Source organism: Heterodontus francisci, chromosome 17 (genome assembly GCF_036365525.1).
Source record: "Heterodontus francisci isolate sHetFra1 chromosome 17, sHetFra1.hap1, whole genome shotgun sequence".
Taxonomy (NCBI): domain Eukaryota; kingdom Metazoa; phylum Chordata; class Chondrichthyes; order Heterodontiformes; family Heterodontidae; genus Heterodontus; species Heterodontus francisci.
This window is the reverse complement of record NC_090387.1, coordinates 84,684,725-84,709,769: the sequence shown is the minus strand read 5'-3', so window position 1 is coordinate 84,709,769 and position 25,045 is coordinate 84,684,725. Positions and strand designations below refer to the sequence as shown.

Here is a 25,045-nt window from a genome sequence, read left to right as displayed (position 1 = left end):
CTCCGTTTATTCATTTTCAGGATGGCAGGCTGTAACCAGTGGGGTACCTTAAGGATCAGTGCTTAGGACGTTTACAATCTATATAAATGACTTGGATATGGGGACCAATTGTAATATTTCCAAATTTGTGGATGAGGGAATGTAAGTTGTGAGGAGGATGCAAGGAGGCTTCAAGGGGATTTGGACAGGTTAAGTGAATGGGCAAGAACATGGCAGATGGAATATAATGTGTGAAGTGATCCACTTTGGTAGGAAGAACAGAAATGCAGAGTATATTTTCAATGATATGGGGTTGGGAAGTGTTGATGTCCAAAGAGACCTGGGTGTCTTTGTTCATGAGTCACCAAAAGCTAGTATGCAGGTGCAGCAATCAATTAAGAAAGCAAATAGTATGTTGGCTTTCATTGCAAGGGAATTTGAGTACTGGAGTAAAGATGTATTGCTCCCAATCTTCGGACTTACCACTTTTTCTGGCGACCTTACAAGCCACTTCCTTTGACCTAATGCAATCCTTAACTTCTTAGCAGCTTACTTTGGATTTTTTTAATCATTTGCACTTGGAAGAGTGGTGAAATATGATATCTTTTTATCCCCTTTTTAATCTTTGTGCCCCTTTTCAAATACTGTAACTGAGATGGGGTTATACATGTCCAAAGTCTGTCTCAACCAATAATTGCTGCTGAAACAGCTTTAAGAACTGAAGCAGGAAATAAAGACTGAGGTGCAGTTAGTTTTGAGCAAAAATAAGTTGGAGTAGATAACTGTGTAATGAGTGATTTCAACATTAGGGTTGCCAGGAAGGGGGTAGGGGGTGGGAGTGCATGTAGGTCTGTTTATTTGGAACTTGAATGAAAGGGAAAGTTTCTGCTCCAAGGAACATTGATCATTGTGGTATATTAAAGCAAAGAATGAAGAAGATGGGAAGCTAAAGGTCAAAAGGTGGAAGAATAGAATGTCTGCGTTACTTCATGCAGTTGCAACTAACAGTCATAGCTTTACAAGGTTCCATTTCTGCCCAATAGTCAGTCTGCAACAAAGATTGGGGCAGTCAGCTCCAGACAGTAGTTGTGTCTTCCTGTAATACACATTCAAAGGAAGTCCATTTTACATAGTCCTGGTCAACTACCAAGTCCTTTTTTCAGGAATAAGCAAACTCCTTTATTCATTGAATCACCTTGATTCTTTTAGATGAGTTGAACAGTTCAGTGTATAGGGTATGAAGCTTCCTTCACAGGAAACACTTCAGATGTTGATATTCTGCCCAAGTTGATCTACCCACAGACCCTACCTGTGGCTAGGAGTGAGCTTATGTGGACTAGCTGAGCAGGCAGTCCTCAGCCACGGTAACCCATCATAAATACCTTTGTAGGTCCCGGGAGTGCAGCTCAAGGATGTTATCTATCCTTCACAAGTTAGCATGGCTTGGAGCTTTAGGATTTCCACCTGATGTGTTAAATGGAGATCCCACTCTTGAGCAGCCTGTGGAGAGCAAGTTAAAGCGATGCTAGAAAAAAGCACTGGCTGAGCCCAGAAGCAGTTTCCTTAAAATAAGGCTTTTTGCAGATACTTTGGCGATAGTATTTACAACTGATTTAGGATGGTTGCAAATGAACAGTTGGATAGTTGCATGACCTACTTATTCTCTGGTGTTACAGTCTGCTCGCGAGCCCTGAATTTTATTGTTAATTTGGTCCTTTAGACTGCATCCCCACAACAGAGGGAAATGATGGAGCAAGCGGCTGCACAGATAGCACAAGACAATTGTGAGCTAGCATGTTGTTTTATTCAGAAAACAGCCGTTGAAAAGGCAGGCCCCGAAATGGACAAACGGCTTGCAACAGTAAGTTTCTCACCCTTTTTCTATTCCTGCTCTGGTTTTGTCATTGCTACATCCAATTCATTTTTTTTATAATAAAAACAAATGCTGGAAATACACCGGCCTGGCAGCATCTGTGAAGAGAAAAACAATCATTGTTTCAGTTTGATGAGTTGTGATGAAAGGTCAATCAGTAATCAGTTAGTAATTTTTTTTGTTTACCTTTTGTAGGAATTTGAACTTCGGAAGCATGCTAGACAAGAGGGTCGTCGTTATTGTGATCCTGTGGTGCTCACTTACCAGGCTGAGCGCATGCCTGAGCAAATCAGATTGAAGGTAGGTGATTTTGGTTTTCAAATTTTATTTCTAGATACACTTACTTAAGTTGTCGGCAGGTGTAAGGAGCTTGTTTTCCTCTGTCCTTAAAATGCACTTTGCTTGCAGGCTTTGTTTTAAGGCTATGTTTGCTGACAACACAACCACTAGATGGTGCAGAAGTGGCACATGCGCAAATGCAGCCCCGTCGACTGAAAAATCGCTGTCTGTGACATCTCCGGCAGCTGCCTGTAATAAAGATGGCGCTGCTCAATTAGACACAAACGAAGTGAATTGAGCCCAAACTGCCTCATCCTTCAATGGTCACGATTGCTGCCTCCATTTCCCCAACCCCCCACCCCCAGTTCCCTGATCCTCCCGCAATCACCACTCCATCCCACCGTTCGGTCCCACTCCCCACCGCTCGTTGCTCGCTCCCCACCTCGCCACTTCCCCGCTCAGCTGATAAATTTGCTCACAACATGTAATTAAGGTCTACCGCATTGTGGATCTCTCAATGAAAAGCTTCCTCACCAGTCCTAGAATGGGTGCCAGTTTCCTGGACAGTACTGTGCAATTGTGCATGTCAACTCTCTGTAACGCAGGGCAACTAACGTATATAGTGCCCAGAAATTTGGGAAATTGCATTAGCAATGAAGCTATGAACTTTGTGTCTCTATCAAGAGAATTTTCTGCAGATGTAATCTTCTTCCTTGAGTATTGCATATGTTGAATGACCCTAATGCCTTAACCTTATCTTGGCCCCCATCCAATTTAATCACTATAAAAATACCCTGCTTACTTGGCCCAATATCCAGGTTACAGTACTAGGTACTATGTAAATTGTTTATCATATTTCACACTATCGCCTGCTCACTTAAAATACACTCCTACATATTGTCTATTCTGAAATTGCATGCAAGTTAAAATGGTGACCAGTTGATGCCAAGGATATATGAATGGGTGATTTGCATAAGGTATTAATTTTTTTGTTGTTTCTTAGGTGGGAGGTGTAGATCCCAAACAACTAGCTGTGTACGAAGAGTTTGCGCGCAATATTCCAGGATTTCTGCCCAGCAATGACATCTCGCAGCCCACGGGCTTCTTGGCCAAACCCATGCAGGTAACTTGCAGAATAAACCTTTTATTTTTCCCTCATTCTGTCGTTTATGAAAACTAACTGGTTAATTTCCATTCTAATGCCCAGACAAAATGGCACTGGACATTCACTATTTTAAACTGTTGTCACCTGCGCAAAAGTATTCATAATGTGAATTTTAGACAATCGTAACAACTGATCCAGAAATGAATTTGGACTTAGAATCTGGTAAAAGTGAATAAAGTTTGCAACTTGGGTTGAGATGATCTAAAACCTTCAGGTGATTATTTAATAAAGCTATAAGAAGCAACTTCTTTTGGGAGGATAGGCAATAAGGCCTATACTTTTAAAAATATTTTTAATGGATTTTAGATTGTGCATCCACACTAACTAAGAATAATAAATGTACTGTTCCAGTCACGTGTTACAGGACGATCCCAAGATGGTTCTCTTCAAATTCCGTTCATTTACCTTGGGTGTTTCAACACTTCAACTGGCCATTCTCCCCTTCTGTAGTTGAGGGGCATAGTGTCAGTCAGGGTTCCTATTCCTGATCCAGTGACTCATGTCAAAAAAGTGAGGTTTGGTTTGGACAAGGGGTCATCAACCCAAAACATTAACCCTGCTTTCCCCTCTCCACATTAGCATATTGTTTTATAATTCAACCTTTTTCACATCTGCAGTATTTTACTTTTTGTTTGATGTAATTCTCTGCCAGAAACACCCAACTTGAAGTTCCTCTTTTCTCTGTGCCTTGGATTTCATTTGTCTCTTTTATCCCATTCACCTTGATTTCACTATTTGTTTCCCTTATGTTGGATTATGTGTTTGCTAACGCTTGCTCCCACAGCCACATCTCTTTCCTCAGCAACTGTCTCCAGTGCCAACTCATTCCATGTGGATTCCAGCTTAAATTCCACCCAAATAGTTTCAGATGCACCCATGATCATAGATATCGGCATAATATTCAGCATTGCTCTAACCACTGCTCTTGCTGGTTCATGAGATCCACCCTCTCCACCGTGCAGGATTCAATTGAAAGATCCTAAGATCTAAAACATTGTCTAGATTCCTCTCCACACATACTACCTGAGCTGAGTGTTTGCATCATTTACTCTATTTGTATGTTTATATGCTGGTTGAGGGCAGGATGTCGTCATGTTCTAACAGCCTCCCTGTGCTCCACATGAAGAATTAACTCAAGTGTGCAAAAACTTGGGTTCACTCCTTATTTTGTAATCCCCAAATATATGGAAGAATTCTAAATCCTAATCACCTTCGTCTGAAAGGAATAATTGAAGATGACTTATCCTTCATTGTGTAGGTGGCGCTTTAACAGTGAGGTGAACTGTGACCCTAGAAAGGTAACTGCCATTTTACAGGTTGTATGTTCTACCACTATTTGAAGTAAAACACCATCCAGCCACTTGGGTAATTTCCGTTATTGAGTTGCAAATTGTGTGGCTGAGTATCAACATGACACTTTTGAGTTCTGTATCTATGTAGTTTCTTCAATTTTAGTTTTGTGTTCCGTGATCGCAATTTAAATTCAGCCTAACATGTTGTTTAATACAGAATACTATACTTAGCCTAATAGTTGAATTCATTTTTTAAGTACAGATTGTGCTGAACGACAGTTTCTTGCACAGTTCCTTGGTAGGTTTACATGAAGTGCAATAATGTGTTTTACATTTGTGTTCATGCTGGATCTTCTGTTGTTCACAGCAAGCTTGGGCGACTGATGATATCGCACAAATTTATGACAAGTGCATCACTGAACTGGAGCAGCATCTACATGCAATTCCACCAACTCTGGCCATGAACCCTCAGGCTCAGGCACTCCGTAACTTACTGGAGGCTGTGGTAATGGCCAGGAATTCCCGTGATGCTATTGCTGCTCTAGGCCTCTTGCAGAAGGTGAGTACAGTTTGTCCAACCCCTGCACCATTCATCTAGCTCCCTAGATATCCACTGCAGGTTCCTATAATCGTTTAAAAGTGATTATTTAAGAAATAGGCCATCTTTTCAACCACTCTTCACTTTTGTAATGGCTTTTTTATTTGGATGTTTCAACCTTTAGTTCCAGTGATTATTTAGAAACTGTAGCTATAATTTTGCTAGTAACTTTTTTTTTTTAATTGTGTGATAATGTGTGAGTTAATGAGATCTGACTCTGCTTTAATTTGAAGGCTGTAGAGGGACTACTGGATGCCACAAGTGGTGCGGACCCAGACCTCTTGCTTCGATATCGCGAATGCCATTTGTTAGTTTTGAAAGCCCTGCAGGACGGGCGTGCCTATGGATCTCAGTGGTGCAACAATAAAATCACCAGGTATGCAACAGAAGATGGTCTGATATTTCACTTGGCAACTTATTCCGTAGAGCACAGCATATTAAAGCACAAGTGCCTACCACCACAGTTTGCATTGAGCGAAATTCACTGAACACCTCTAATTACAGGGAGGATATGAGAAATGGTAGGGGAAAATAGTAAAGCCGCACTTAAGACATATGCAGAGTCTCCGATGATCTAGGAGTAGATTATGTGCTTGCCCTCTCAGGAAGCCAGAGTGGGTTTGAGAGGCAAGGAGTGCATAACAATAAATATAGCGTTAAATGTGCAGAAGTGGCATGAAAGTCTTGCACAGCTGTTGCATCAAAAACCTTTAGCTTTTTTTTAAAAACTCAAACACAATGTGTCATTGCTGCAAGGGACTTGAGATTTAATGCACAGCTATGGTCTTCTGGTAGTTGCCAGGTGTTTTAGGTTTTTAAAAAGATAATGAAATGGACAGCTAATTTGAAGTATTAGTCAGAGGAGGGGAGCTTCTCAAGAGACTTCTGCCATGTTATATAATTCTTTCCCTTTCCTGTAATGCCAGGTTCACTGAGCAATTTTGTTACAACACACGAATTTTTGAAGCAGTTTGAAAATCTCCCCAGTAGTTATAAAGCCTTTTACATAATAAAACATCCCAAGGCATTTCACTGGAGCGTTCTCAAACTAAGTTTAACACACAAATCACATATTACGACAGGTGACCAAGAGGTTGGTTTTAAGGAGAATCTTAGTGGAGCAGAGATGCGGAGAGGTTTAGGGCAGGAATTCCAACGATTTAGGGCCAGGACCGTTGAAGGCATGGGGGAAGATAGTGCCACAGTGCTATTGTCACTGAATTAGTAATCCAGAGGTCCAGGCTAATGCCCTGGGGACACCAGTTCGAATCCAACTGTGGCAGCTGGTGGAATTTAAATTCAATTACTCAATTATTAAAAATTCAATTTATAAAAATCTGGAATGGAAAGCTAGTCTCAATAATGGTTTCATGAAACTATCATTGATTGTCATAAAAAAAAACATCTGGTTCGCTAATGCCCTTTAGGAAAGGAAATCTGCTGTCCTTACCCAGTCTGGCCTACATGTGACTCCAGAACCAAGGCAATGTGGTTGACTCTTAACTGCCCTCAGAAATAGCATTGCAAGCTACTGAGTTGTCAAGGGCAGTTAGGGATGGGCAACAATTTCTGGCTTTGCCAGCAATGCCCACATCCCATGACAGAATAAATGGAAAAAAAGTGGTGGGGCAATGAAAATAGGGGATGTGCAAGAGGCCAGAATTGGAGGAGCGCAGAGATCTTGGGGTTGTAGGGCTGGACGAGGTTTCAGAGATGGGGAGGAATCTTCACTTAACAGGATCGTTGTGCATCTTTGTGCACAATACAAATGAGTATATTTACATATGACAGTTCAGATTGAATAATGTGAGCTTGCCAGCTTGTAACTGTTGCTCATTTGTTCATGCAGGTGCCTGATTGAGTGCCGTGACGAGTACAAGTATAATGTGGATGCCGTGGAGCTGCTCATTAGACACCATCTGGTCAACATGCAGCAGTATGACATCCATTTAGCCCAGGTAAGAACTTGCTATCCAGCACTGAATGATATGGGGATTTGACACTTGGATAATAGCTTGTAACTAAGATGGTCCTCTCTTTGGAACTTTTTATTCTTGTGCAAAACAAGAATGAGAGCCCATTGAAGTGAGTTGTCATCTCCACATTTTGCAACACCTGACTGTACTGGAGAAGTGCAAGCTGTGTATGCTTGCAGAGGAGAGGAACTGGAATTATGAGATTTACATTATGTAATACCTTGTGCAGTGTTTGTTCCTGACTCCAAAATGTTCTAAGTGAATGTCTCCTTAAATAAAACTGCTTTCCTTGCTTGCCAACTGTTTGGTTCAGCAGCATTCTCAACACTCATGGTTTTATTGGTGAGTCGTGTAATTTAGAGGCTTTTGATGGTCACGTTTTATGCTGAAAATTTAAGTCTTTAAAATTTACCATATAAAATACGAGCATATCATAATAGAGTGTTGACAGCACTGATTGAGCTTTAACACATTCCTAGCTCTAACATGTAGATTATTTGGAGCTGTAAGGTGGTATTAGAGAGGGTTTGGTACACTTCACAAGCTGCAATGTTGTACCACCCCTAGCAGCTAGGGGGTAAACAGTTTGCTTAGAAACTGCATTGTGTTCGGTACCTTTTACCCCTCACCGGAACTCCTTGCGAGAATGGACTTTTCCATAATTTCTGCTGCTGGTGTAAATAGATCATGGTGAGGTGACCGTGAGCTTTGTTACTCTTCAGTAACATTCTTTATTCTCAGAAACAAAACCAGGTATCTTAAGCTTACTAAAAATCCATCACAGGCTCAGTACCTGAATTATTCTACCTGGCACAGCCCTGAGGCTTGAATCAACAAAGATTGCTGTTGTAGAACTTGTGTACATGGAAGGTATAAAAACTTGTGATGTGCATGTTGTTGGAAGTCGTTGTTTGAATTGAATCAATGATAGGAATATTTCAATTCTTGCAGTCAATGGAGAATGGCTTGAACTACATGGCTGTAGCCTTCGCCATGCAGTTAGTCAAGATTCTGTTGGTCGATGAGAGGAGCATTAGTCATGTAACTGAAGCAGATCTGTTCAACACCATTGAAACACTTATGAGGATAAGTGCTCATTCCAGAGGAAATGCACCCGAAGGGTAAGTTCTAGGGTTTGTTTTGAAAATTGGTTTAAAATAGTAATAGAAATTCAGGCTTTTCAAACGGCAGCAAACCAGGTTTTAATGAACAAATTTAGAAAACTGGCTGCCGTTGGTGCCAGATAGGCTTGGTATTTCCTTGGATGGGTATTGTTTATAATGAGGAATGAATTTCAGTTTAACAGTATTTCTGCAAACAGAAGTATTTATGGTGCTGGTCAGCTTCCTCTGTTGAAACCATTTGTTTGTCAACCAATTTACTCAGTAAAGCTTTTAATTTGGATGTCACAGAGAAAACAATGTTCTCACTGGCTGAGTTTATCCACCAAGTAGCTGAGCCCTGCAACTAGGAAAGTCTTGGAAAGGGGGAAAAGTCAGTAAGAGCTGCTACTCCTGATGGCTACCAAGTGACCTAATCGCCCCACCCCTAGCCCACGGATGAGGATATTATTGGGCTTAGATGCAAAGCCGCCGATGCAGCATAATCTGACACTTATTGCCTAGGTTCACACAAGAAAGGCGATTGGAGTGAGTTACTGGAAGGTGCTTTGGCCTGTTGAGTCAGAACACTGGGGAAATGGAATTAAAATTCTCAGCAGAATTTCCAGTAACTTATATTGAGTTTACACCTGTTCTGTCATTATTTGTGTACAAGAAATCAGTTTATCCAGTAATCAATTTTAATAAAACCACACAAGGTTTTTTTTCACAATTGTAATTTGCAGTAACAGTTTTGAATTAATATACTATATTGTTTAAAATACCTACACGATTTACTGGTGCCTGAAAGAATGTTGCATGTAATGCTTTCCTTGCTGGCATCCTAAGCTTCACCCTTCGAAAACTCCAATTCTGGTACCTGCCCCCTCCCCTCGCTCCCTGCCCCTCACTGAGCCTTGATTCTGTTTCAACATAGCCTCAGCCCACCTTGATTCTCCAGACCTAGCACACACCCTCTGCTGTTTCAACTCTGGCCTCCTTTGCTTCCCTCCATCCCTCTGCTTCACCTTCAGCTGTCTTGGATCTCCACTCTGGGAGTCTCCCCACCATCAAACACCTCCGCAAAACTTAGCTCATTGATTGTCTACAGCAATGCATCTGTTCTCCCTTCTGTGAAACACTTTGGGATATTTTCGTACCTTAATGGTTGGCATTACATAAATATATGTTTAACTGGTATCAGAATGATAGGGATTGGATTTTGCAAATCAGTGTTGATTCAGAGGTGGTGTTTACTTGCTCTGTGGTAACTATAATTATTTTTTGAACAGATTGCCACAGCTAATGGATCTACTTAGAGCTAACTATGAAGCTATGATGGATCGTGCACACGGCGGCCCCAACTTTATGATGCACTCTGGGATATCACAGGCCTCCGAATACGATGACCCACCAGGGCTTCGGGAAAAAGCGGAGTATTTGCTCAGAGAGTGGGTAAACCTGTACCACTCAGCAGCAGCTGGACGGGACAGCACCAAAGCATTCTCTGCCTTTGTTGGGCAGGTAAGGACTAATGGAAGCTACATGAAGAGTATGAAATCTAGTTGGAAGTAGCCTTGATGCTAACTGTGTTGAAACTTACATCTCCATAGAAATTACAGCAAGGAAATGGGCCATTTGACCCAACCAGTCTATGTTCTTTATCCTGTACACAAGTATGAGTCTTAACGTGCCTTCACTATTCCCATATTTCTTTGTCTCCCTTTTCATCAACTGCCCGTCTAATTTATTCTTACATGTTGACGTGGTGTCTGCTTCAATCACTAACTCTGTGCGTTCCACAGCTTCTCAACTCTGTGTAAAAAAAAACAACTTTTCTCCCGTTTTCTATCTCTTAAATTTAACCTTATTTCTATGTTTCCTTGTTCTAGACCCCACGGCCACATGAAAGTCTGTTTCCATCAACACATCCCATTGCTTAGTAATTTTAAACACCTCTTTTAAGTCAGCTCATAATCTCTTCTGTTCTAATGAAAATGCCCCAGTTTTTGAAGCCTGTTTTTATATTTGTTTTCTCATACTGGCGGCATCCTCGGAAATCTGTGCTGCACCCTTTCTATTGCTCCAAATCCTTTCTGTAATATCGAACCCAAAGATGCACATAATACTCCAACTATAGCCTTGGTAAAATTTTATATAAAATCATAGATTTGGCATTATATCTCCACTTTTGTGTTCTAAACTCTAGCGATACAACCCAGTTATCCATTTGTTTTTTTATGGCCTTATCCAGTGACAGTACTGCCTTTACTGTCTTTTGAACTTGTACCACCAAATCCCTCTGCTTTTCTACATCACCCAGCTTTCCCTATTTAAAGTATAATTACTTTTCTTCAACTTCAGTTGGATTTAATGGCTGTTGCTTGTTCTTCTACCTTCCATTAGACTAAGGGGTGGCTTAAATGGTGGTCCAGCCTACCTGTTTCACTCGTCATTTTTGACAACCGAATAACATTGTAAAATTTGCAGCTGGTCCAAAAAGTGATGGAGTTTTATGTTGATGCAGCATGCCTTGTTTGCTGGCTGAATGATCTGTTATTTCTACAGATGCACCAGCAGGGAATTCTGAAGACAGATGATCTGATTACTCGTTTTTTCCGCCTGTGTACTGAAATGTGTGTAGAAATTAGTTACCGTGCACAGCAGGAGCAACAGCATAATCCCACGGCCAACCCCACAATGATCAGGGCCAAGTGTTACCACAATCTGGATGCGTTTGTCAGACTGATAGCCCTGCTGGTCAAGCACTCTGGTGAGGCCACCAACACTGTCACTAAAATCAACCTCCTCAACAAGGTGAGTGGATTTTATAGCCATTTGCCTTTGTCATCTATGGCTTGTTTAATTTTTGAGGAATGAGTGGGGGCTCACCCCAATTAGAGTTCTGCTGGCACTGTGAACTGGAACACCTTCCTTTCATTTCCTGGACTGAAGTTCATGCCAGTTTAGACTGATAGGATTGAATATTTCTTTATGCAAAGTGACTCCTGACAACGCAGTAGCCCACCAACATCAGAGTGCTCCATGCTGCGCACAAGCGCAGCCTACGTCCTGCCTGGACTAAGTGGCACGTGCGGGGGATGACACCATCGCGTAGCGCCAACGTCATCGCATATCCATGCCTGATTGGTCTTCGCACATGCGTGATAAAACGTTATCGGGTATCCAGCCCCCCCCACTTAGATGGAGGGAACGTCTGAATGGGAGATTTTGAGGCTGAAACTCGATCCCTACCGCTCATTCCTGCCCCACTGGCCACTTTCCCCCCTCAGCAACTCACTCCAGCTCTTGACGCTTTCTCCCCCAGACCTCGCTGCTTCCGCCCCCACCTACTACCCTGGCCGATTGTGGATGCATTGATGGTCATCTTGCAAAATTCTATAGACTCTGGAGCAGTTCCTACAGATTGGAGGGTGGCAAATATAACCCCACTATTTAAAAAAGGAGAGAGAGAAAACACAGGGAATTACAGACCAGTGAGCCTTACATCAGTAGTGGGGAAAATGCTGGAGTCTATTATAAAGGATGTGATAGCAGAACACCTGGAAAGCATAAACGGGATTGGGCAAAGTCAGCGTAGGTTTACGAAAGGGAAATCATGCTTAATGAATCTACTGGAGTTTTTGGAGGATGTAACTAGCAGAATAGATAAGGGAGAACCAGTGGATGTGGTGTATTTGGATTTTCAGAAGGCTTTTGATAAGGTCCCGCCTAAGAGGTTAGTGTGCAAAATTAAAGCACATGGGATTGGGGGTAATATACTGGCATGGGTTGAGAATTGGTTGACAGACAGGAAACAGAGAGTAGGATTAAACGGGTCTTTTTCCGAGTGGCAGGCAGTGGGGTACCACAGGGATCAGTGTTTGGGCCCCAGCTATTCACAATATATATTAATGACTTGGGTGAGGGAACTAAATGTAACATTTCCAAGTTTGCAGACAACACAAAGCTGGGGAGGAAAGTGAGCTGTGAGGAGGATGCAAAGAAGCTCCAGTGTGATTTGGGTGAGTTGGCAAATGCACGGCAGATGCAGTATAACATGGATAAATATGAGGTTATCCACTTTGGTTGTAAAAACAGAAAGGCACATTATTATCTGAATGGTGGTAGATTGGGAAAGGGGGAGGTGCAACGAGACCTGGGTGTCCTTGTACACCAGTCGCTGAAAGTAAGCATTCAGGTGCAGCAAGCAATTAGGAAGGCGAATAGTACGTTGGCCTTCATTGCAAGAGGATTTGAGTACAGGAGCAAGGATGTCTTGTAGTTATACAGGGCCTTGGTGAGACCACATCTGGAGTATTGTGTGCAGTTTTGGTCTCCTTATCTGAGGAAGGATATTCTTGCCAAGGAGGGAGTGCAAACATGATTTACTGGGCTGATTCCTGGGATGGCAGGATTGACGTATGAGGAGAGATTGGGTCGACTAGGCCTATATTCACTGGAGTTTAGAAGAATGAGAGGGGATCTCATAGAAACCTATAAAATCCTAACAGGGCTAGACAGGCTAGCTGCAGGGAGGATGTTCCCGATGGCTGGGGAGTCCAGAACCGGGGGTCACAGTCTCAGGATACAGGGTATGCCATTTAGAACCGAGATGAGGAGAAATTTCTTCACTCAAAGGGTGGTGAACCTGTGGAATCCTCTATCGCAGAAGGCAGTGGAGGCCAAGTCATTAAATATATTCAAGAAGGCGATAGTTATATTTCTTAATGCCTAAGGGATATGGGGAGAACGCGGGAACAGGATACTGAATTAGACGATCAGCCATGATCTTTTTTGAATGGCGGAGCAGGGCGGAATGGCCTGCTCCTACTCCTATTTTTCTACGTTTCTCGCTTCGTGCCACCCCGCTCTCCGGCCTCTCGCTCCGCACTCCCATCTCCCACCACCCACCGCTAGCTTCAGGCTGCGCCGCTTCCCTCCTCTCGGCCACTCGCTCCTACGTTGTCCTGTCAACCCTTGCGGCCCGCCTTGTTTCTTTGGGCGGCGCGTGGAGAACGATGAAATGTGGGAGGGAGTGGGCGAGAGGAGGGAAGCAGTGCAGTCTGGAGCTAGCAGGGGGATGTGGGGAACAAACAGCTAGAGAGTGGGGTGGCGCAAAGTGAGGAATAAAGAGCCAGGAGACTGGGGGTTTGGGGGGGGTGGAGCAACGAGGTCTGGAGCAAGTGGCTGAGGGAGGATGCGGCCAGTGGGAGAAAGCGTCGAGGCCTGGAGAGAGTTGCCGAGGGGGGAGAGCGGCCAGTTGGGCGAGAGTGAGTGGCTGAGTTGGGGTGAAATCAGTTCTGGTCAGTCATATAAAATGTGGATAATGAATTGGCAGCACATTTTACACCCTGCCCGATTTTCTTCTCCATCGATCGGGGTGCCAATTCACTATCTTCCCAAAGTTTTGGTCTCCTTATCTGAGGAAGGATATTCTTCCTGAACATGGAAATTCAATCAGAAAATTCCATTTGTATTTAATAGGATTACTGGAATATTAAATGGATCTGAGGATTACAGTTAGTATCCTATTCTACGTACTAATATATTACTGGGCTTCCATCCAACTCAATGTAAGGTTAGTTTGCTGGAACTAACTAGCCATAAGCATTTCCTGTGATAAATTGAGCAGCGCCATCTTTAATCCTGGCAGCTGCCTGAACGTCGCAGACTCTGACATTCCAGTGGAAGAGGCTGCATTTGCACATGCGCCAGTACTGCACCACCTAGTGGTTTCATTGTCAGCAAACACAGCTGCCTTTATATTATGCAACTTCGTATTGAATGGCAATGTATGTGCAGAAATTTTATTTTGTTCAGAGGGATGTCCTCCCCTGCTTTCCCCACAATCTGTTGATCTCCCCAGGTAATGCATTAGCTCTAGTCAGGAGGATGGTTGCAGACCACCACCTGGGTCTTTCTGAATAAGTGATAATTGTCCTTCCATTCTTAAGAGATGCTAGTTATTCAGCTCTGCACTTTGCTGTACTACCAAAACTGAGGTCAGCAACTTAACAGTGTGTGAGGGTGCATTAGACATGAGCAGCTTTCCCACCTTTTTGTGTCATCATTCAACAGGCTGGATTGGCATGCCAACATACCCCATCACTCAACAAGTAGTTTTTAGAATCACTCCAAATTCAGTAACCAAATTAGTGTTGCCAACCTTAAACGGCCATCAGTTCAAGCCCATAGTAATAACCCCAGCACTGCTTCTCAAAACAAAATGTGATAGGTTAAAATCCCAGAGCTGTTTGATCTGTTAACCAAGGTCTGTCTTTGGTATTTGTCAAAGATATTAATCTTCTCAGGTTATGATTGTGGAACATTTAACTTGGGGTACGGGAAGAAGAGAGAAAGGAAGAGAAAGCATTGGTAACTGTCTTGATAAGGTAATCTAATACTTGGATTTTGACCTGACTTAAAGCAATTTGGAAGTGAACCTTGGATAGTGGCTGATCTCAGGTTACCAGTTTTGGTCTGCCTGCATCAGTCATTTACTCTTGTGGCACTGGACTAAGCTATAGAGATCTGAAGGTCCAGAGTTTAATCTTGAGCTTGTGCTGTGTGAGCCGACGTCAGCTGGGCAGCAGTTATAGTGCTACAGTTACTGTCAGTGCAGCTGGACTGGGGAGGGGTAAAGTGTCAGGCATGCTCATGCTGCTGATTGCTGTCTGCTGACCTGTGCTGAAAAGTGTGTAATGCTGAGTGAACAAAGTATCAGGCCCTTCATAATCAAGTAGTCTACTGATGCACATCATCTAGAATGACTTGAAGGTTGGCCACTTGGAGGAGTGGAGATACTGGAGAGCTGCCACTACAAGAGCAAACACCTTCACAGAAGATGAAGTGAAAGTACTTCCTTTTAATGCTTGCGATCTAATGTTGTGTAGGTACTGGGAATTGTTGTAGGAGTGCTACTGCAAGATCATGAAGTACGTCAGAGTGAATTTCAGCAGCTGCCATATCATCGAATCTTCATTATGTTGTTGCTGGAGCTAAATGCCCCTGAGCATGTGCTGGAAACCATCAACTTCCAGACGCTGACCGCTTTCTGGTAGGTGTTAAAAGGGAAAAAGTGTCCCTGTAATGTTTTATTCAGGCAGATAGAGTGTCAACATGCCAAAGGGGAAATTATCAGTTACTGGGGGTTTGGAGAAAGCCGAACAAAACACTTGCCCAAAATACGAAAATAGTTCCTCCCGAAATGGATAATGAATTGTGATTGTGAAGGATCTTACAGGCTACATGCTGGAATAGAGACTTGGTTAAATGAAGGAATGAGCTGTGGGTGTCTGTTTGAATCTGACAATTGCCTATTCCACAACTTAAAGTCTGTTGCGACTAACCGAGTAAGCATAGCACATTAGTGTGGTCCCAGATTTGACCATTTATCTGTGTCAGGTTAACTGATCTTGGCTAGAGTAGCAGTGGATGCACTTCAATAGCTATCTGCCCTGGAGTATGGGAAACCAGGCAAGATTCTCACTTCTGTTTGGTATCCTGTCACCTTCACGACCATGTCTGGGTATTGGATGAGAATGGGATCAGGCTCAGTTAAGTGTTTATTTGCTATTTGTGAGAGTTATCAAAAGGCTGTGAGACATTTCCCTGTCTTCCTGAGGGAATTAAATTGAAAAGGGAAAATCTACCAGCTTATTCAGACATTCTTTAATCTAATCTAGTGCATTGCGAATATTGGGTGGTTGAGCACCTCACTGTTGTATGGAGATTGTTAACAAGAGACTAAAAAGAGCTTCCACTACCACTGCTAGTGCATTTACATGAGGTTATATCAACTTGAAACCCGTGGCTCAAAAGGAGAGCTTGTGCACCAGTAGGACTTCAAATACAGAGGTTTTTCCATCAGCGCAGGTTGCTTATGGATTTAATTCCGAATTGCAGCTCACAGTGTAAATACTCTTTTTAGTAATCATCATGGGGCTTGTTACTGCGAAAGGCTAACTGTAAGTTCTTGAAGACATTGCTGTTAGCTGAATCATTTCTTCCGTCATAAACTGAAACATCTTTTCCTGTGTAGCAACACATTTCACATTTTGCGGCCTACTAAAGCTCCTGGCTTTGTCTATGCCTGGCTGGAACTGATTTCCCACCGGATCTTCATTGCAAGAATGCTGGCACATACACCCCAACAGAAGGTAGGACAAGTGTTTTCAGTGCCATTACAGTTCATTCTGTACACCTATGTTTTCTTGCACAGAACTGAGAGATTTCTGCATTAATTGTCTGTTAGTAAATGAGCGCCCGGCTCAGCAACATGTCCATTGAGTATCTGTTGTGCAGAGTAGGAAAATTCTGGGCTTAATTTCCAGCTGCTCTGAGCTAGCCACTCTCAGCCGGGGCAGCAGCAGGGCTGTTGTAATCAGCTTTAGTGCTAAAGAGGGGCGGATGAGTTCAGGTTCTCCTCACCTTTATCCTATTATCCTTGCTTGAAGTTGTGAATGAGAACAGGCTGAGCTGTAAAGTCGCCTACTTCCTTCCTGCTGCTGTTTTAAACTGTTAACATACCCTGATTCAGCTCACATGTGAATAATGACCACTTGTAGGGAGTGTATTAACAAGTATGAGTGAGCAATGCGGCAACTTTTCGTCCCTCTTATTTTTTTAGTCAATTTTAATGTGACAGTGAGTGCGCACAAATTTTAATCTTAATCTAATGAATTTCATTAATGAGGATTCAGGTGAAGCACTGGAATCTGGGCATTAGTTTGTGCAGCTGTATGCTGTGGAAGTTATCAAATAGAGCATTATGTATATTGGAACAAAAGGGATAGGATAGATGGGACTGGCTTGGAGCTTGGTTGTAATTCACACAATGCCTCCAGATTAATTTGAAGTGATACTTCATACACAGGTGACTGATTTGTGGAGATAAGTTCAGATTTGTGCTGGCCTGTTCTATTGTTTTAAGTAGTGTAATTTTCCTGTTGCAAGGCCTGCACGTATGAAGTCTTGCACTTTGTAACTACTGTATTCTGTTATCTAGGGCTGGCCCATGTATGCCCAGCTGCTGATCGATCTGTTTAAGTTCCTGGCTCCTTACCTGAGGAATGTGGAGTTGACAAAACCTATGCAAATTCTTTACAAGGTGAGTGTCTTTAGGTACGATGTGCACCAGGCCACAAAGGAAAATGAAAGATCTCCCTTCTGTGAAGAGCACTAGTTGCTAACAGCTGTTCTTGGAGCAGAGATTGGTTGCTTTAAATCTCCTCCACCACGTGCTTTAGTTACTTGTGGCAGTATTTGCAGCACAGGAAATACTGTGCAGTGCAGTGCCACAGTCTCAGTCTGCATATATTTAGCTATGAGAGCAGAGCGAAACAAAACTTTCGGATGGCCCTGAGTAGAGGCAGCTTCAACCACGGCTGAGTGACATGTAGTTGGTTTTAGACCAGCGGCAATAGAGGCCTTAGAGCAGGCCACTAGCTTATATTCTGCTCCAGGGTTTGGTGTGACTGAAAGATGGAAATTAACTTTGTAGGTTAAGAACAGGCAGTGTTGTTTCCAATGACAGGGCATTTGTGGCTCAACAGCACCATCTTCATGCAGTTTCTGTGAACTGTAGTTAATTTACTGATGGTAAAGGTAACTGGAGAAATGTCTTAAACATTCACATGTTAAGATGAAAATATATTGAGGTGCACAGTTTCAACTGATCTCCGAAGGATTCACATTTGTTCAATTTCAGCTGGATGCTTTTTTAAACATTAAAGCTCCTAACACAAGGACAAATGAGACAGGCATACTACTAGTGTGAGTGGCATTGTTAGATGTGATTGTATTTCCCCTGAGTTCAGCACAGTTGATGCTTTGGCACAGTTTAAGTTTCCTTGCAATCTCGGTGGCAACAAGAGCAACTCTTTGGAACAGGGGTAACTTAGAAGTTTAGAAACATTGGTTTCTGCTATATCTTGTGGTGTTCCTAAATATTTCTTGGCTATCTAAGAAAGAACAAATAAAAGATGTGGAACCATTCTGCACAAAGCAGGACCGCTGTTTTTTTAAAACTTGTATTAAAAAATGTTTTAATTCTAAGTAAGCTCACACTACACTACACCCCCTCCCCAGCATGAGATTTTTTTTAAAATGCCACTGTACAAACATGGTTTTGCTATTTACCAGCAGTCAGTTGAGTTGCAAACTGCTGCTCTCCCACAAGTCACAGCTTACCAAAACAAGAAGCATTTCATTGAGAACACATTCATTGTCAAGTTTGCTGGAGTTCCAATTAGAAGCTGTTACGCTGAGAATGTTTCCGCTATATCTAAGTTTAAAGATCACTGCTTTATCTTTATAGGGCACTCTACGTGTTTTGCTTGTCCTTTTGCACGACTTTCCAGAGTTCCTCTGTGACTACCATTATGGTTTCTGCGATGTGATCCCACCAAACTGTATTCAGCTGCGCAACCTGATTCTGAGTGCCTTCCCACGGAATATGCGACTGCCAGATCCGTTCACACCTAATCTAAAGGTACCAGAGCGCCATCATTTGCACTCGGGTTTGCATCATGTGTCAGAATATAATGGCTGAACAAATTAAACAGAGGGTGCATTGGCACTGTATGCAAACCTTGTTACTGCACAATAACCTTGTCTGGTGCAGTGCAATCGGGAGGTGTGCTTGAAATATCAGATAGTGAGAGATTTCGCAGGGTCTTGTATATTCTGCATTATACGTCAAAAACTCAACACCTTTGTGCTTTTTGTTTATGATGAAAATGATTGAAACTGCAGAAGAGTATGTTAGAATCATACAGCACCGAAGAAAGCCATTTGGCCCATTATGCCCTCTATGAAAAAGCTATCAATTTCCCCTGCTCTTTCCCACAGCCCTGCATATATTTCCTTTTTTTAGATATATATCCAATTCCTTTTTGAAAGTTACCATTAAATCCACTACCTCTACTCTTGCAGTCAGTGCATTCGAGAGCATTGTAACTTGGTGAGTTTAAAAAAAAGTCTCATCTACTCCTGGCTTTTTGCCAATCACCTTGAAATCAGTCTCCTCTGGTTACTGACCCTCCTAACAGTAGAAACACTTTCTCCTTAGTTACTCTATCAAACCTTTCATATTTTTGAACACCTCTATTAAATCTTCCCTTAACCACCTCTGTTCTAAGGTGAATAACCCCAGCTTCTCTAGCCTTTTTTATATAACAGAAGTCCCTCAACCCTGGTATCATTCTGGTAAATCTCCTTTGCACTTCCTCCAAGCCTTGACATCCTCTCTAAAGTGTGCTCAGAATTGGACACAATATTCGAGCTGGGACCTAGCCAGTGGTTTTATAAGCGTTTACCAGTTCATAGACTATTTTTTAGTGTTGCAGTGCATAAATTGAGTGAAAGCAAAAAATGTTCAGTCTTCCCCTGCAATGGGAACTGACTGGTTAAGTTTTGATATAAAAGCTCCATTCAAAGTGAGATCCACCCCAGAGCATTAACCTGTCATTTCCCTTTTAAGATGCTAGCTGACCTATATATTTCCAGCATTTTCTGTTTGTTTTGCTGCAATTCTCACTGTTTTTATCTGTATGTAAATTGAAAGTCTCTCCTAAAACGTTGGCTGTAACTAGAAAGTTTGGGTGGCTGATCGGTCCTGTATGAACAAAGGGAATGAGCAGAGAGCAGGAAGTGGTGTAACTGTCCAGAATTGATGTATCTATGTTTAAAAAGTGGTTCGCACTAGGCCCCATGGTGGATCACTTTGCTATTATAACTCTGACCCTCTGTGACAAGGAATATGTTGACACTGTGTGGCAGGTGGATATGCTGAGTGAAATCAATATTGCTCCTCGGATATTGACCAACTTCACAGGAGTGATGCCACCTCAGTTTAAGAAGGACTTGGATTCCTATTTGAAGACACGTTCTCCAGTCACCTTTCTCTCAGAGCTGCGCAGTAACCTGCAGGTGAGCAGGACAAGGGTAATTACATCTCATTTGTATAAGCTAATTATTGAAATCAGACTGTGGTACAGGCTGTGCTTTTGGCTTTTCGGACAGAAATTATATAGATATGAAAGTGCTATTATAGACACAAACAGGCAATAGGAGTTCAGTATTGGGCCTATAATCTGAAGATCCAGAATGGTGAGAGTTGTATGTTTGCATGCAGAGTGTTTGTTACTTGCAGTAGATTTATCCAGGCTGATCTTACTTGGCTGAATATGTGATGTTACTGGACAAATAAGGTCAACAGATCCAGACCTCAGAGCCAACATAGTCACAGTGGGGCAGACATTGAAACTGGGAGCTGATCGTGCATAAGATATCCCAACAATCTTTAGAAACCTACACACCTGGGTTTGTTGGTGGGTTTGACCCGTATGGTTTGCCTGATTGTCCAGAACGTTATCTGCTGTACAGAATCCACTGTCAGAGTTTGAATGGGAGGAGATGTCCTCCTGTGCAAATGAGGCCATTTGGCCCTTCAAGTCCAAGCTGGCTTTCTGTAGAGCAATCCAACCAGTCCTATTTCCCCCACTCTATCCCAGTAGCCCTGTAAGTTTATTTCCCTCAAGTGCCCATCCAATTTCCTTTTGAAATCAGTTATCATCTCCACTTCCACCACCTTCGTGGACACCAAATTCCAGGTCATTACCACTTGTTGCATAAAAAAGTTCTTCTTCACATCCTTCCTGCATCTCTTGCCTAAAATCTTAAAACTGTGTCCCCTAGTCCTCATACCATCAGCTAATGGGAACACCTTTTCTTTGTCTACCCCTCAATCCCCTTTGCTTCAAGGAGAGCAACACCAGCTTTTTCAACCTAACCTTGTCGCTAAAATCCCCCATCCCTGGAACCATTTTGGTAAATCTCCTCTGCACCCCCTCAAGGACCCTCACAACCTTCCTGAAGTGTGGTGACCAGAACTGGACACAATACTCTAGTTGTGGCCTAACCAGAGCTTTTACAGGTTCAGCATATTATCCCTGCTTTTGTACTCAATGCCTCTACTTGTGAAGCCCAAGATCCCATATGCTTTACTAACCACTCTCAATATGTCCTGCCACCTTCAAAGATCTATGCACATGAACCTCCAAGTCCCTCTATCCCTGCACACTTTATGGAACTGTGCCATTTAGTCTATATTACCTCTCCCTATCCCTTCTTCCAAAATGCATCACCTCACATTTATCTGTATTCAGTTCCATCTGCCACCTTTATGTCTGTTCAGCTAGCCTATGTCCTGTTGCAGTTGATTGATATCATCCTCGCTGTTTGCCATGCAAGTAGCGTGGTGGTGTAGGATTGAGCTGTGATGGAAGTGGGAGGAGAGTTCAGGGCCTTACTGCCGAAGTTGTTAAAACTCCTTTACTAGTCCAATTCAGTAACTTTCCTTTGGGGGGGTTTATGAACCTGAATTACGGCATTTCAACTTGCACAGCTGGGAAAGCTAGCAGGATTGGTTAATAGTTCAGTGTTTTGACAGCCATAGGTAACAGGAGTTTTGCTGCAGTATTTCCAATGCCCTTGTTCTGACCATGCACATCTAGCTAGCTAACTGTCCAAGTGACAGACACTGTTTCTGTAGTTTGACAGGTTTGCTATGGTTATACGTGACAAGTTTGTTTTCCCCACATCCTAGATTGTATGTTTTTTGAAATTGGACTTTTACAATATGGGGGATCTTTCTGATGCCCACAATATTGCGAGCTGTGAAATTTGAACCTGAAAAATATACAATAACTTAGTGACAGCAGTCAGCCTTGCTGATTGAGGTCTATGTGGTTTTACTAATACCTGCTCAGCAGCCTATTGTTCTACTACCTAAAGGATTCCTTTATGTTAATTTAGTGTTGAAATAGCCTGTCATAGAATCTCCACCTTAATGAGGAACAAAGTGGTAAAGACAGTCTGAGCAGCTGCCAAGCCTTGTATTCCTGACCCATTCCCCAGTCTTCACATTGCTGCAGTAAACAACATAATCGGGTTATTATGGAGAAAGGCAGTACCAGCTGGATTAGGGAGCGTTCTCTAATTACTGCAGTGTGATGCCTGGGGGGCAGGGTCAGAGTCAGAGTGCAGGTGCCCACAGCTGTAGGCTGATCAGCCCATTCCTTGCTACTTTAAATTTATTGCACGCTTTACAGTTTCCTTTGGGAGAGTGGCAGAATTGCAATTTGTGAGTCTAACAGCAGCATTATTAAATTAGACTCTCCGTTTACTGTCTTTCATATAATTCACATGCAGGAAGATCCTTTACACAGGCTGCAATTGTTGAATACTTTGTACAGTCCCCACCACTTAAAACATCCACATTTAAAATGGACAGTCGCTTATATCGGCCAACAAGTGATGACCATTATCAAAGTGCATTAAAATGTCTGTTTAAATAATTAACAAACATGCTTCATGCACGGTAATCCCAGTAGTTGAAGGGTAGTGCTGTTATGAGGTATTTGAGTTGATTAAGTGGTTGTGCTGCTCCCTGCTGCTCCAGTTTGCTAATGCTGGTGGCCAGACTGAGGTTGGCATTGCAGAGCTTTGGGGTCCTTGGCCAGATTTCAGGTCTAGCGGTAAGCAGGTTCATTCAGGGAGCTGTGGATGCTGATGGACAACAATTGTATGGTACTACAATGTTAGACTGGCCATCGCAGATAACAGGCGTTTGCTATAGAAATGGGGACTGTATTTATCTCAGCGTGTTGACTTGTTTGATGATTCATATTTGATTGCAAAAATTTAATTAAGTGGCACTTGAATAGAAGGGTAGAGAGTAAATTCCCTGATGGGTTTTTTGGGTAAATACACTGCTAGTTGTCTAGACAGGAAGGCCCAAGGTTTGATTGCTGGTCTAGTTAGCTGATCTTGGTTAAGGCGGGGCTACTATAGTTGGCCTCAGCTTCTCTTGACCAGGGAGGTGAAAAGTTAATCACAGCCTCTTGCTTCTGATCACCATTAAATTACATATTCTGCACTCAAACGTAATAAGTTTGCGCAGGGAACAGAGTTACTCCTTTCTTTGTACTTCAGGTATCAAGTGAACCTGGAAATCGGTACAATATTCAGTTAATAAATGCCCTGGTGCTGTATGTGGGAACGCAGGCGATTGCTCACATCCATAACAAGGGCAGCACGCCATCCATGAGCACTATCACACACTCTGCCCACATGGACATCTTCCAGAACCTGGCTGTGGACCTTGATACAGAAGGTAAGGCATTAGTCAGCTTTTATGTTTTAGTATCTGTTTTTGCTCAGCATCTTCTGCCACCTCACTAAAAATAGAGAGGACAAATGTTTTCTGTGTAAAACCACTCTGGTGGCTTAATTGAGCATTGTTCGAGTGGGAATATGAGGTGCACAAACCAGGTTCCTGATTTGATGATTGATCAGCCCTGAGTTAACTCATCTGTGCCCAGACAGCAGTGGAAGTGTTGTGATTATTCTCAGAGTCCCTGAGATAGTGGAAAGGTCTGCTAGGTTTCCTGCTTCTGAAGTATCATGCCTATGCTGACTCTCTGAAATAGCTCTTCATTCAGTCCCATTCTCCTGTCCTTATTCCACAACCACCTCCTTCTTATGTTCATCCACTTCCCTTTGGATTCTTGTCTCCACCATTGTTTCTGGTAGACTATTCCACGTCCTAATAGTACATATATAAAATTTTTATACTTAATGGCAACAGGTGAAAGGTTATGTCCACTGAAAGTTTCTCCTATTTATCTTACTGAAATCCCAGTAATTTTGTTATCTAGTGACTCCATCTGGAAAGTCTGCAGGTAGTAGATTGGTCTGTCACATGTGAAACCCAGCATGAGTCTGTGCCTTCAGGAGCAAAGATATGAGGGGGTGTAGTGCTCTCCTCTTGTCTTCTCCTGCCCACAGTCTGTATCTCAAACAAAAAAATGTATGATGATGTAGCCCAGGAGATCTATTTCACTTGCCTTCACCATCCCCCTCTTCAAATACTGGAATAACAAAGTGCCCACTTCCTTATGATACAATGTTAGTCAATGGTGGCAGCTCCTTTAGTGTTTAGTTGGTAGCAATTGGTATGATAGTGTCTGGGGAAAACAACCCAAGGCCAATTTTTCTTGGTCTGAAGTGCTTAATAAGGCAACTGTAGATGACTGCGCCAAATATCTAATGGGGGAATTAAATGGTATAGCTGTGATTTTGCTTGTTAACTTATTACACAAGCGGAGTAATCTAGATGTTACTTTCATATTCAGAAAAATGTTGTGTAGTCAGGATTTTAATCTTTCCATCTCTGACCACCTGGGATAATTGCTATTTGATGTTTCAGGTCGGTATTTGTTCCTGAATGCCATTGCCAATCAGCTGCGTTACCCTAACAGCCACACCCACTATTTCAGCTGCACTATGCTGTATCTGTTTGCTGAAGCCAACACAGAAGCTATCCAGGAGCAGATCACCAGGTGAGGAACTGAAGAAGTATCTCTCACTTCCCTGCATGTCTGTCTTGGACTGATACTGTGAATTGGGATAGTATGTGGTTTAATTTTTTTGTCTTGGCATGGGTTGTAAACCTTTTGTCAGTTTACTCCAAGCGGTTTCCTGAGTTTGGGTTACCAGTAGTACACATACAGTGGGGTAATGTCATAGTCAGAGAGGTGTTGAATTTAATTAGAATGGGGAGTGCCACATTTACAGAAAACAAGTACAATCTTCATTATGTAGTAAGACTGTTTTTTGAGTTTAATGTGCAAAATTTCACCAAGTTAGCATGCAAGATTTTGCCAATTATGCATTTTCCTGCACTGATTCAGTCAACCATTAACAAAATATTAGT

At 42.5% G+C, this 25,045-nt stretch overlaps 1 protein-coding gene across 1 annotated transcript in view; it reads left to right on the top strand.

Annotated features, from left to right (window-relative positions):
- The window catches only part of cnot1 (CCR4-NOT transcription complex, subunit 1), a 198,867-nt gene that overhangs the window by 171,223 nt on the left and 2,599 nt on the right, over positions 1 to 25,045 (top strand). The window contains exons 32-47 of the mRNA XM_068048909.1: positions 1,700 to 1,840; positions 2,048 to 2,152; positions 3,135 to 3,254; positions 4,956 to 5,147; positions 5,420 to 5,562; positions 7,036 to 7,144; positions 8,114 to 8,283; positions 9,555 to 9,786; positions 10,831 to 11,079; positions 15,159 to 15,322; positions 16,307 to 16,424; positions 17,273 to 17,374; positions 18,584 to 18,757; positions 20,047 to 20,211; positions 23,263 to 23,443; positions 24,539 to 24,671. Of these exons, the coding sequence (XP_067905010.1) occupies positions 1,700 to 1,840; positions 2,048 to 2,152; positions 3,135 to 3,254; positions 4,956 to 5,147; positions 5,420 to 5,562; positions 7,036 to 7,144; positions 8,114 to 8,283; positions 9,555 to 9,786; positions 10,831 to 11,079; positions 15,159 to 15,322; positions 16,307 to 16,424; positions 17,273 to 17,374; positions 18,584 to 18,757; positions 20,047 to 20,211; positions 23,263 to 23,443; positions 24,539 to 24,671 (2,498 nt within the window). The remainder of the gene's footprint in view (positions 1 to 1,699; positions 1,841 to 2,047; positions 2,153 to 3,134; positions 3,255 to 4,955; positions 5,148 to 5,419; positions 5,563 to 7,035; positions 7,145 to 8,113; positions 8,284 to 9,554; positions 9,787 to 10,830; positions 11,080 to 15,158; positions 15,323 to 16,306; positions 16,425 to 17,272; positions 17,375 to 18,583; positions 18,758 to 20,046; positions 20,212 to 23,262; positions 23,444 to 24,538; positions 24,672 to 25,045) is intronic.